Below are 13,227 nucleotides of genomic sequence, written 5' to 3' on the forward strand. Positions count from 1 at the left end.
ACACACACACACACACCTCTAAAAGTACTGAAGAGTGTGTGCCTTGAAAACACTGTTTCTTCCTGGCATCTGTGCAACATCCACACACTGTCCACATGTCAGACAACAGAAGCACTCTCAGTGGACTCTTGAGAAGAAATGCTTTAAGCAACAATCTAGGGGAGGGGGCAATATTTGGGAAGAGGGGAGGGAAATGGGAAACGGGGAGCAGGTGGAAATATTAATTAAAAAAGAATAAAAAAAAAGCAACAATCTAACCACAAAAGAATACAAATCAAGGTGAACAACAATAGCTCCCAACACTCTGAAAGTCTGAAGTGTTCTTTTTCAATTCTTATGGCAGTGGGACTGCAAAGGGAAATCACAAAATAGGCACAAAGTAATTTTCAAATAGCGCCTATCAAACTCTAAGGAACATGGCTGAAACAGTGTTAGAACATGACTAGCATGTGTGAGATCCTGGGGCTCACTCCGAGCATCATATAAAACTCGGCATGGTGGCACAAATCTGTAATCCCAGCACTCCAGAGGTGGAAGCAGGGGTCAGGGTCATCCTTAGCTACACGGTTAGTCTGAAGCGTCTGGACTGCCCGGACCACTTGAGACCTGTTCCATAATTGACAGATGAGCGGGATGGCTAAATAAGCCGTGACCCTCTAGGAATTCACCCTCTGTGTACACGCCATGAGCAGGATGCACAGTAGCAGAACATAAGCTCACCTATGGGGAACGTGGGTCTTTGCGGGTGTGAAATCAGCTGGATTAGCCAGGTGGACCCTAACTCTAGGGGCAGGTGTCCCAGTGAGAGACAAAGGAAGACCAGGATACAGGGCAGAAGACCATGAGTAGATGGGGGCAGAGATCGCAGCGATTCAGCGACAAGCCATCAACACCAGGATTGCTGAAAACCACCAAGGACCAACGGCGAGACCCGGGCAGGTGTTCCAGAGAGCCTCTGTGAAGATAGCCTGTGAGCCTGTGACTTGGCACATCTGACTTATTTACAAGGGACACTCAGGAAGGCATGGACAGGCAAAGAAGAACCCAAAGGGCAGATTCAAGTGCCCTCATTTTTAGCCACCCACTATGTGACAATTTATTACAGACTCCACAGGAAACTAATATGCTCCTCCATGTCACCCCTCCAGCATTCCCTGTAGTTTAACAGGACTTGAAATCCCAAAAGACCCATAAAATTCAATATGGCAGAAGCCCACGCTGTTACAGGGACCTTGAGCTTGTAGGGAATGCCCCCGACACAGCACCAACAAGAAACATACGCTAAAGGAAGGACTTGTTAGGACAACCGAGAAAGGGGTGGACAAGCAGAGAAAAACCCATAGAGAAATCTTTGCAAACTGGGGTAAGATGCTGCCTGCTCTCAGGCCCAAAGACAAAGGGCGGAGTCCTGCAGAGGACACAGCTGGCCAGAGGCAACCTTACATAGAGGGGCCAAAGAAAAGTCCCCTGCTTCCCCGTGAGGAAGTTCAAGGCCGGGATCCTGGAAAAGGGCAGCATGCGGCACGGCAGAGAAGGCAGAGAAGCCGCAGAGCAGAAGCACGGGGTGGAGCACTTTTGTGTGAAAGCCAGGCACAAAATGGTCTGCCCAGTGCCACCGTGCCAGCAAGAAGGAAAAGCTGTGTGTTCTGGGCACTAATGACATGCCCAGCGCATGAAGATGACCATGGAAGTGTCATACTGATTTCCATTGTGCATTTGGGAGCTGTTTTCAAAGCAGAAACATTCTATTCACAGTCAAACTACAACCTTTAAGTTTTAAAAGTCCACTATTAATGGTCTTTACCAGACCTTGTTTATAATAATAGTAAAAAAAATTTAAAGCGATAGCCAGTGCCTGGCTCCTCCCAAAGGGAGGCGAGGCCCAGCGAACTCACCTGTCGGGCAAAGCCTGCAGCACCGTGGGCATCAGAACTCCGGAGATGGCCTTGTAGAGGATGGAGTCACACACGCCCACGATGTTCACCACCGTGGAGGAGCCTAGCACAGGCAGCATGTGGGGCGGCATTCCTTGCCAAAAGTGCAGAAGGAAACTCTGAACCTGCATTGACCCAGAGAGAGCGGCGGTCAGACACAGCCTTGCAACACCACCTCCCCAGCACACGCTGCAGCTCCGGAGTCCACTTCCCGGTGGGAACGGGAGCTGCCCCAGCTTGGGAGGATGCTGTCCACACTTGCACATGCCCACTGCTGGACACCTGCCAGCCCTGCAGCCTGGTGCTGGGCTTCCTCACTGTAAGCTAAACTCCAAGAATCAGTTAAGAAGGTCAGACAGGTCAGAACGCTAGCACCCATTAGTCTCTGAGTCCCCTGGTGGCTCCTGGGCACTCTGGGAAGGAAGGGGAAAGATGCAGTAGTTACAGTTGAGAGCACAGGAAGTGTTTGCTACCTGCAAAGGTAGCCTAATTTGTGTGTGTACCAAAATCCTGGACAGAGTGCAAGGAACTTCTCATATCCCAAACTCTCACTTTTTCAAAGTGTGTGGTGTCCTTATGGAATGAGAGGTGGTGACACACGTGATACAGGGACAGAAGACAGGAGGGCACACGATACATGTGACACATGGGCACATGACACGTGTGATACATGGGAAGAAGATTGGAGGGCACGTGACACACATGATACACGGGCAGGAGATAGGAGGGCACATGACACATGTGACACATGGGCAGGAAGTTAGGAAGGCACATGACACACGTGACACATGGGAAGAAGATAGGAGGGCACGTGACACACATGATTGGCCTTTTCCTTTGTCACCAGGGCCCTGAGCGAGCAGGGCTCTGCAGGACGCTCAAAATGGAGTCACTGTTATGGTGAAGCAGGAACTGGAGGCTTCCTGTGGGTAAGCAGATGGCTGAGGGGATGCTCCAAGCAGAGAGCGCCTTGGTGACCCCACATCCACAGCGTCTAGGGTGGGGTTTGAGACCAGGAAAGGGGAGCAGAAGACAATAACACCCCTAAATTGAGAACCCATCGGGAAGTTGGGAGCATCCAATACTGGATTTCTACAGGACTGACTTGAGCCCTGGGTTAGGCACCGTTCTCCCGGAAGGCGCTCTCTCCACATACAGCATTTTTCAGGTTCCCATAAACCAGCACTGATTCAGTGTGGGACGCATAACCTGGGCTTGATGCTTTGGAACTGGTATTTGTATTTTCACTGTGTGTCCCGTTTTCTAATACGACACTGCTGATGATAACAGAGCCTGGAATCTTTACTTCCACTTACAGAGTTACCAAGTTCGTCGCCTTTGGATCACTGCCGGGCTCTGGACGACGGACTTGGGTGTCACTGTGTATATAAGTGGTGGCTGGGGTCTGGCTTATTCCCTGGGCCATGGCTCTCTCTGCTGCCGCCACTCCATAGCTTCCTGTCTCTGCCTGGTGGTCTGCACCGCCCTGCAGACCCTGCCAGGATCAGGTCCCGGATCCCAACAGTCACTAGACCTCACCTTTCCAATACATAAACTCTGCCTACTTCACTCCTAAGAGCTGGTAGATTCCGACTCTGTTTTCCTTAGCCCTGCCCCCATTTTCTATAAGCTACCAGCTTCTAGCAGAATGTATGGAAAAGACCAGCTGCTGTGTAGGGTACCACTGAGAGACTCTAGCAGACATCTGTCTCTAAGACATCTGCTCAAGCCACACAAGGAACCCTCATCAGTCCCCAAGCTCCGGGCAGCCATTGTATCACGTGTTCCATCCACTGTCATCCTCCCTTCCTTCCCTTCCTCTGTCACTGAAAGTCCAGCGGTCCCCACTCCTCTGAGAAGTAAGGGAGGGGAGAGAGACCCGAGGCCAACTGTGAAGTGGGACACAGGAGAGGAGAGTGTTCCCACTCAGGACAGAGCTGCTCTGACCCCACCCTGGGCTGGATGGATAGGAGGGGAGGGAGAGGCAAGAGCTGAGGTGGCCGCCTGAGTGGCTGGGCAGAGGGTCTCAGCAAGGTCAGACTTGGGAGAAACAGACATACAGCAGGGGATTGAAAACTCTGGTTTAGCCATGTAAATCCAGGACAATCAAATCTGATGCTCGGGACTACGTGTGTGAAAGTCGGCAGGCCTTTCAAGATGGCTATAGTGATTTCTACCCATTGTTAGGATGAAATAAGATGACTTATATAAAATGCCTGGCATTGTGTAGGCATTGGATAAATGGAAACTTATTATTAGACAAAAGGAGGAATTCTGGGAAGGACTCCTTAGTCCTTGCGTGCAGTTTCCGTGGAAGAATCAGGCAAATGGCTGGACATGACCATTGAACCCCAGCATCCTGGGCTGTCCATCCAGGCTCCTAAACTTTCACCTGTCTTCCAGGGAAGCACCAGATTTTTAACAATGTTTATTCGATTTATTTTTATTATTTTGTGTGTACAAGTGTTTTGCCTGTATGTGCATCTGTGTACCACACGAATGCCTGTTGCCCGAGGATGCAGTGAGCCTCCACATGGGTGCTGGGAACTGAACTCGGGTCCTTTGCAACAAGTGCTCTTAACCACGAAGCCAACTCCCCAGCTCCCTTATTTTTTTTTTTTAAAAGAACACCTAAACAAGGTTATTTTTTTAATCGCCTTTCAATACCTGTGTTTAGTTTACAGCAAACACACGGATAACATGTAGAAAGACATCTAATGACATGGTTTGAGTTCTTACTTGGCATTGGCACTGGAAAATGCTCAGTAAAGCAATAGTTACCAAAATGTCTATCATCTATTTTGTTTTTGCAGAAACTTGGACACTTTACATACACTATTTAGTATATGCTCCAATTTTGCTATGAGATCACCGATCAATTTTTTTGTCTTTGTGGGCACAAGGAATTTAGTGTCCTTCCGGTCAAGCAGGTGCCTTGATTCTCTTTGGCTTTTCCCTCTGTTCTTTCCTAGAGTGGAACATCCTAAAGCAGAACTAGTGTGGACGTCTCACACTCAGAGGTGGCCCTGTTGGTGGGATTGGGGGAAATGGAGAGCAGGCCGCGAGGGATGAGGAGGGCAATAACCCCCAAAGCAGTAAGTGGATGATCTCGGGAGAAGGTTGAAATCAAAATATTATTCAGCCTCTCAGAATCCGTATGTGTAGGTGTGCGGATGTGCTGGCCAGATGGCCCTCCTAATGTGTCACCGTCTAGTCAAATCAAGGGAAATCCAATGCCGCCTGATCTGCACAATGACCTCTGTGAGACAGGGATAAGGGCAGTGCCTGCCTGGTAGCATGGCTGTGAAGGGTGGGTGGGCCAATGGCTGCCAGGGGCTTCTAGACACCAGGCCCTGCACCTGGTGGGAGTTAAAGTAGGAGCGGTGTGAAGTACAATACTGTAACAGCATTCGCAGCATAGCCACGTTGACCTACCTCGTCGAAGTTGGCTCTTATGACAGTGTCCAGTATTCTCTGACAGTGTGTTCTGTACATCATAATAAAGGTAGACACCTGCGGGGTGAGTGAAGGGTCAGTGAATAAGGAGACGTTCGTACACAGTGGGGCTGCCCTAGGGATCGCAGCCTTGATACCATTTGTTCCATTGGAGGGATGGACTTCACCCAACAGCCACGCATCCTGAAAGGCCTGAGGCGGGAGGGGGCGATTGACATGCCTTGGCTCCTGGCTCTGTGCTCATGTGGCACCCAAACACCACCCGCAGCACTGGTTTGACTCTGCCCCCATCTTCCACTCTGAGACTCTAGGCTCCAAGAAGATCAAACTAACATGGTCTTCACACTCGTGTGTCCAACACACTGTAGAGCGCTTAGCACATGGCACAGTAGGGCTGGGGGGGCTCAACTCTCCTTGTGGCTATGACATTGAAAAAAATAGACCCCAAGGAATCATTTGTATATGTGCTTCTGCAAAAAAAGCACCGTAGACATTTGGGAATTCTCTGAACTCTATCAGAGACAGAGAGAGAAGAAAGGAGGAAGAGAGAGGGGGAGGGAAGGACAGAGGGAAGGAGGGAGGGAGGAAGGGAGGGAGGGATGGAGGGAGGACAACCATCCCTAGCAATCACTTTCTATGAAGTTACCTTTTCCTCAGGAAGACTGGCTGGCAGATTCAGGTCTTTGACATTTGGAAAGTCTGGCAGCAACGTCCCAAGCTTGGACCGGGGAGAATACGCCACCGTCTGTTTGGTCACTTCTCTCTTGCCTGTCTCGCTCACCCAGGCAGCTCCTTTCTTTGAATACATCACATCGTAATACTGGGAGCTTTCCTTCACTGCTATCCCATAGTAATGGTACCTGGGCCGCGGAGAAAGAGACAGATGGGGAAGTACACGAATCATTATTAGTTGGGGGTTTCCTGGGTTGGAGAATGTTGCTCAAAACCAAGGATGGCTGGACACATCCAATCCAGAACTGAAAGAGTTAACTCTTCTATAAGGCTTGACATCCCTGAAATCTACAATTAAGCCAAAGTTCCACGTTGCCAGCCATCAATCAGGCAGGTAAAAATAACTGAAATTGCCTCCTACAGAAAATGTTAAGTCAAATACTTTGCAAAGCAAAAAAGGGAACAGAAATTTTCCATTTATACCTGATCTCTAATGTCTACCAAATACCTTCCCAAGGGTACCTAACACCTCAGTGTCCCCTCTGTGGGGATCCAGAGCAGAATGTGCTCAAGTATCCCCAAGAAAAATGTACCTAGCCATGATTATCTTCTTCAGTGAAGGCTAGTCTCAGGGACCTACGATTTGTTCATTCTTTATTATTATTGATTTGAGACTAGGTTTGACTGTGCAAACCTGACTGGCCTGGAACTTGCTATTTAGGCTAGGCTGGCCTCAAACTCTCAGACAGCCACAGAGATTCTGCCTCCGAGTACTAGGATTAAAGGCGTCTACCTCCACACCCAGCAAAAGCTGCAGTTTTAAGAAGATACATTCAGAGTCTCACGCGACCCTGAATGCCAAAGACCAGAACCTTTTCTGAACTCACAATAGGTATAATCACAGACACAGAACCTTTTCTGAACTCACAATAGGTATAATCACAGACACACTTTCAGTTATGACTAAGGAGGGACAGAAGGAAGCTGCCTTTGCTGTTGATGGAGGTGGTTGGGGTTTTAGGTTTTTGATTTATCTTTCCGTACTGAGCACTTAGGTTCTGAACACTTTGCAAAGTACTTTATTTGCATTTATTTGAAAATAACCTTCTTCTGAAATGAGGATTGCTGCGATCATCCTAAAGATGAGAAAAAAATGAAAAAAATAAGAAGAAATGGCAAGCGATTTGCTCAAGGGCGTAGGGCAATTTCAGGCAAGGACAGGCTGTGGGCCAGTCTGTTTGCCTACACGGCCGCTGTGCGGCACTAACGGCGAACAGGGTGTGCCTCAGAATTACTTCTGGAGTTTAACAGACATGCAGGTTCCTAGACCCCTTCCCAGAACCCACTGATTCAGAACATTTGAGAATGGGGCCCACGAACCAGCTGCCTACCAGCTTGAGGGCCGCGGCAAGAAGGGCTTGACATATGTCATTTCACAAACTCCCCACGAGGCTAGGAAGAACTCACACTTTACAGTTTACAAACAAGGAAGCCAAGGTCTAGAGAATTTACCACCCAGGTGAGCGGGCAGCAGAGGCAGGCTGTGAGCCTCTAACGGGCTTTGCACCTCTGAGTCAGTGATTCCCACGCTTTATTAACACTAAGAATCACCCACAGAGCACACGGCAGCATCCTGACCCCCAAGATTCCGAGTTAGTGGTCTAGGGTGGAGTCTCGCAGTGCAGTGGTAAGGCTAGGGTCATCGGGGGCCTCGTTTTCAGAGACACTGGTCAATGCATCAGCTACTCTTCTCTGCATGGACACAGGGCGATGGGTCCAGGGAAGCACTTTGAGTCCTAGGAGGTTTCACTGGGAGGGAGAAACAGGGGCACTGTAACCTTCCCTCTCACAGCCCCCTTCCTGCTGGTACCATTCTGTGAAATTTCTGCCCAGAGGGCAGCTCGCCTCCATCTGCATGCCTCCTGGGATGAAGTACTCAGGCCCGCCGAAGGCAGCCCAGCTCATTTTCAGCCGATGGAGCTACCACAAAGTTCTTTGTGTTGAGCTAATATCGACCGTCTGGGTCTTCTACTCCCCAACTGTCACGTAACTGCCTTTCCCTCGGTGGGCCTGCGGGGGAGGGGCTGGCTCCAGTGACTCCAGAGGTACCTTCTGGAGAGGAGACAGTTGTAGCATACAGCCTTAGCTTTAAATGTTCCTTAGAACTGCTTGAAGCCAAGGTAGTCATATCTTAATATGGAATTATGGGATATTTACAACATTATAAGAACAGCTAACTTCTTGATTAACCACGTATGTTGTTGAGATCATAAATTACAGTACAGTTACTGTTCTGGTCTCATCCCCTCTTGGTTTTGCTAGTTCTGGTCTGAAGGGAGTATTATGGGTCCTCAGTAGCCGTGCCTATGTTTGGTCTATCAAAGCGGGCTTGCTGAGGGATTTGGGGAGGCCACGCTGCAGCAGGAGACTCCTTTGTAGCCTGAAGCACCTTGCTGCCTTTAGATTGGCTGAGAAGGTGAACAACATGGAAGGATCCTTACGGAAGTAGTAGAACAGGGCTCTGAGCACGCAAAGGTTCAAACACGGGTGCTGCCTAGTCTGCTAACGCGTAGGTTAAAGAAAAAAGAGAAGGGCAAAGAGAAAAACATGATCTCTCAGTAGGACCATTCTCCAAGTGCATGCAGGGCGGGAAACACGTATGTTCTGTTCCTGCCCTTTCTGGTTTTCCATATCAACTCTACTACTCCTTCTTAGAAATCAAAGTATGCACTGGAGCCAGTGGTTTCCAAAGACCACAGACAAAAGTTTCCATCCAGTCAGCATCCTTTTGATCAACCCTCCCACCCCCACCTTAAAAATGTCCTGCTGTGTGCCTCAGGCGGCTTGGCCTTTAAATACATGTCTTAAACTTCTGCCTCCTGCCTCAGACTCCAAGGTCCTAGGATGACAGGTAGAACCACCACGTAGGGTTCAAATCTGGCTCAACCAAGATTTTGAATTATTGACTTAGAGTTCACCAACGAACAATTAACAAAGAATCTGATTTTTGCACTCTGTCCTTACTGAAGCTGCAATTTTATTTTTAAATAAAATACCAGAATGTTTCTCTATAAATGAAGTTAGGAAGTTTGTTCTTCAATGTAGTCACCCTGGGAAATAAATCATTGAGAAATTATCTTAAGATGTCCTTTATTTATTAAAAAATTTTCTGGGCATTCCTTTGTGATTTCTCCTAAGAGCTTCTGATACACATACACACACACACACACACACACACACACAGAGAGAGAGAGAGAGAGAGACAGAGACAGAGAGAAAGACAGAGAAACACATGCGCATAGACAGACAGACAGACATATACGTAAAGACATACACATAAACACAAACAGGCTTACACACAGATGCACACATAAACGCAGACAGACACACCACACACACGCATGCTCACCTATTCTCATTTTCAGACTTTACCAAAAAAAGGGTTTTCCCAAGTTTGATAATCTGTTTCTTCCCCTCCCACTCCCAAAGCCAACTCTTCATTGGAGGATAAGAATGTCCTGCCCAAAGTCAGTGATGGTGGCACAGGCCTGTGATCACCGTGGTAAGAGGATCAGGAGTTCAAGGCCTTCTTCTGCTATATATCCAGTCTGAAGCCAGCCTGGGCTATCTAAAACCTTATCTCATCATAAAAACCAAATCAAATGAAAATAAAAACCTAGGGTATACAGCTCAGAGGCCATTGTGAGTTTCTCAGGGTAACCATGTGGGGTGTGCTTTTGAACACCCCCCCCCCCAAGACAAGACTTTTAGTCTTATATTGTGATTTAAGGTTTTGATGTTTGATAGCTCAGTGTGCTGCCTTGCTGGGGTGGTCAAAGGTCTAGAACACTACCTAAGAAGAAGGCACCCTCTAGTGGAGCTGCTGTGCATATTAGCATAAGAAAGGTTCTTAGAAGTCTTTCAGCACCAGAAGTTGTTGAACTGCGGCTGGCCAAACTTGTGTGGCCACCTTCCTCTCCCAAGGAACACTTCCCGACGCTGAGTTTCCAAAATATCTTTAGAGGTGAATCCTGTGTATCTTTGATGGAGCAGGACATGTTGGGTCCCCCTTTCTGGTACACACCTGGGAGACAGGTGTCCTCATGTCCATCACTTCCTCTGGTCCTAAGCGACAGTTCCTCCAGAAGGCCTCTCCATACCCTGCCCCCTTCTTTTTCTCTACTATGGCCTGAGGTCTCCATGTCAGTCTTACGTATCTGAATGTTCCTGGCAAGCCACGCATAATGAGTCCTGTCATCTCACGATGTGAGAGACTCAGGCAAGAGGACCACGGTGAACTGGAGTTTTCAGAGTAAACTGTCTTGGACAAGGGAAGTGAAGCAAACATTCACAGGCTGGTTGAAAAGAACGCTCCCCATGTTCTTGGTGGAGACGGTTTGTGTCTGTGGCCCACTCTGTACAATCAGAGCAGAGGTCACTCAACTGACAGTCCGTACAACCTGGGGACGGTCTAAGAAGTCACAGGACTTCTTGAAAATATGCAGAGGAGATTGCTTCACAGAGGACACTTGAGGACAGGGTGGCAAGGGTCAGATGGCAACAAGCAACTGAGCCAAAAGTCCCAGGCTTTTGGAAGGCCAGCCTCTCCTCCATGTCCCCACTTAGGCTCAGATCTCCCGCCAAGGCCGAGATTCAAGCTCCAAAGGAGAGGTCTGGGGTCTTCCCTCAAGGCCCAGGGGGTTGTTTAGTGCTTACTTTGACTGTCCTCGGGTCCCGAGTCTTCTGGTGGTTAGCTGAGGGAACTGCTGCCTTATGATCTGTAAGACAACGTGAGAGCCAGTTACCCATCAGGAAAAGGGAGGGAGGGCTGGTGTGTGTGTGTGTGTGTACGACAACACAAGAGCCAGTTACTCATCAGGAAAAGGGCGGCTGGTGTGTGTGTGTGTGTGTGTGTAAGACAACACAAGAGCCAGTGATCCATCAGAAAAAGGGGGGAGGGCTGGTGTGTATGTCTCTAAGACAACACGAGAACCAGTTACACATCAGGAAAAGGGTGGTGGCGGTGGTATCGCTGGGCTGTGGTGCTTTACTCCCGGCATTCACAGCCAGGAGAAGCCAGCCTGGTCTAAAGTATACCAGTCCCTCTGGTGCCTGCCATCATACCTGGAACCAAACCTACCTTCAGCCCTGTAACTGGGCCTTGTGTACCATCCCTCCTTCGTCCCTACAAGCTGGTCCCTTTCCTCCCCACATTTCCCTACAAGAATTCAAGGTCACCCCCATTTCACAGGCTTCTGAGCCAGATCTCCATGCTCAGAGGCCTCCTGGACCAACCACTGCCCGATGGTAGCTCAGGCAGCCTCTTGCCATCACCTGGTTCTACTTTTTGTCTTTTGACTTGGTCTCACATGAGAGCATCCGGGCCTTCCTCACTGAGTGCTAATTGGGTCTCTTGCTTCTTGAATGTAGGGTGTGTGAGACCAAAGACCTCGCTTAGGGCTTGGCACATAGGGAAGCTTGGTCTTGCTGTGGACTGAGAAGATAAGGCTCTCGTTCCTGTTGTTCACCTCTCTGTAGAGGAGAGGACTGTAACTACTGTGGCCTGGGAAAACCACATTCCTGAAAGGAGTCTGGAGAGGAGGCCATCGGCCAAGGTAGGCACATGCTGACAGGCCTCCTTTCTTGGTGTTTCCTGATGACGTTTTAGGAGAGGTGACATGATGGAAAGTTTGTGTGCTTGAGTGTGGGAAATTAGAGAACCCGAATTACATCTTAACCTGGCCATTTGTAAGTTAGGTGCCTTTGTGTTCAAATGACATGCTTTCCCTATCTATAAAACAGAACTGGGGGGCTGGAGAGATGGCTCAGCAGTTAAGAGCAGGCACTGTTCTTGCAGAAGGACCAGAGTTTGCTTCCCAGCACTCACATCTGGCAGCTCACAACTACCTGCAACTCCAAGGAAACCAACGCCCCCTTCTGGCCTCTTCCGGCTTCTGCACTCATGTGCACATTCCCACACATAGACACATATGCATACACATAATTAAAAGTAAAATCTTTTAAATGAAAATAGTAATAACCTCTACCTTAAAGAATCCTTGTGAAACTCGGGGAGGGGAGTGTTAAACATATGTAGAGTCCAGAGTTTAGAAGGAAGTAGTGTGCTTCAGAACCTCCTGGCAGCTCCATGCCTTCCTCGGAGGCTTTCCTTCTTACACTCACTCGGAACCCCAGGCACTCTTCCTTCTGGCTAAGTCCTGAGCAGGTGTCCACCGGCACAGAGATGCTGAACCTGCTTCCCCAGCTGGTGGGGTGCAACACACTGTCCTGCCTGATGACATGCTGAGCCTGCTTCCCCGCTGGCGGGGTGCAACCTCCAGGGCTTTTCCTAGAGATAAGACTCTTTTCATCACATTGGCTTCCTTTTCTCCTCCATGTCAGTGCTTTCACCGACTTAACCCATCCGTGTGATAAACAGGCACTGGCACCTGCTCGTTTGTTAGGGTTTGACAAAGTCAATCTCTGTGTGTCGTGGCTTCCTTCTGTGATGTCTGAGGGCTCTGGGAGTCATGTCGTCTGCCCTTAACTGGAGTGACGAGTGGTGCTGGGGTTGACTTCACTAGCACCAGTTCGGTGGAACAGAAGGAAGCAGACAGATAGTGAGAAACCGAGATCTTAGAGGGGCAGCGTGAAGACTGCCCGCTTTGGCACAGTCTTCAGTGGGGAAAACAGACAGGCAGCCTTGCCTCATCTCGAGGTGGGGGAGAGAAGAGATAGCTCACACGGTCCTCAGAGAATCTAGTGCAAGAATATCATGAAACCACATGGGGAGGGAAATGAGACTTTATAAATGTGATTTTGTGGGCTCATGGGTGTGGCTCACTGGGCCAAGTGCTTGAGATGCTCAAGCTGAGTTCAGATCCACAACACCCATGTAAAATGCTGTGCACGGTGGCACGCAAGTGCCTATAATCCCGGTGTTAGGGATATGGATGTAAAGGATTTGGGGGGCTTGGCAGCCTAACTGGAGACCCCTAGATCCCAGAGAAAAACCCTATCTCAAAAGATAAAGTGGAGAATGATGGGTAAGACACTCGACAAGGATCTCTGTCTTCCACACACATGCATGTAAACACACATGAGAAACAATGATAACTAAAAATGATTCAATCGGTCTCTGAACTACATATGGTGCCACTTTTAT

General features: G+C 48.9%; 1 protein-coding gene across 4 annotated transcripts in view; it reads right to left on the reverse strand.

Annotated features, from left to right (window-relative positions):
• Rfx4 (regulatory factor X4) overlaps positions 1–13,227 on the reverse strand; it is a 143,506-nt gene that overhangs the window by 58,549 nt on the left and 71,730 nt on the right. For 3 of the 4 annotated variants that reach the window (XM_057757694.1, XM_057757692.1, XM_057757696.1), the window contains exons 5-8: positions 10,779–10,840; positions 6,037–6,250; positions 5,370–5,447; positions 1,896–2,059 (exon numbers count right to left, since the gene is read on the reverse strand). In XM_057757694.1, the coding sequence (XP_057613677.1) occupies positions 1,896–2,059; positions 5,370–5,447; positions 6,037–6,250; positions 10,779–10,840 (518 nt within the window). The remainder of the gene's footprint in view (positions 1–1,895; positions 2,060–5,369; positions 5,448–6,036; positions 6,251–10,778; positions 10,841–13,227) is intronic. The other variant, XM_057757695.1, reaches the window with a different exon arrangement.

This window comes from Chionomys nivalis, chromosome 25, assembly GCF_950005125.1.
Source record: "Chionomys nivalis chromosome 25, mChiNiv1.1, whole genome shotgun sequence".
NCBI classification, from domain to species: Eukaryota; Metazoa; Chordata; class Mammalia; order Rodentia; family Cricetidae; genus Chionomys; species Chionomys nivalis.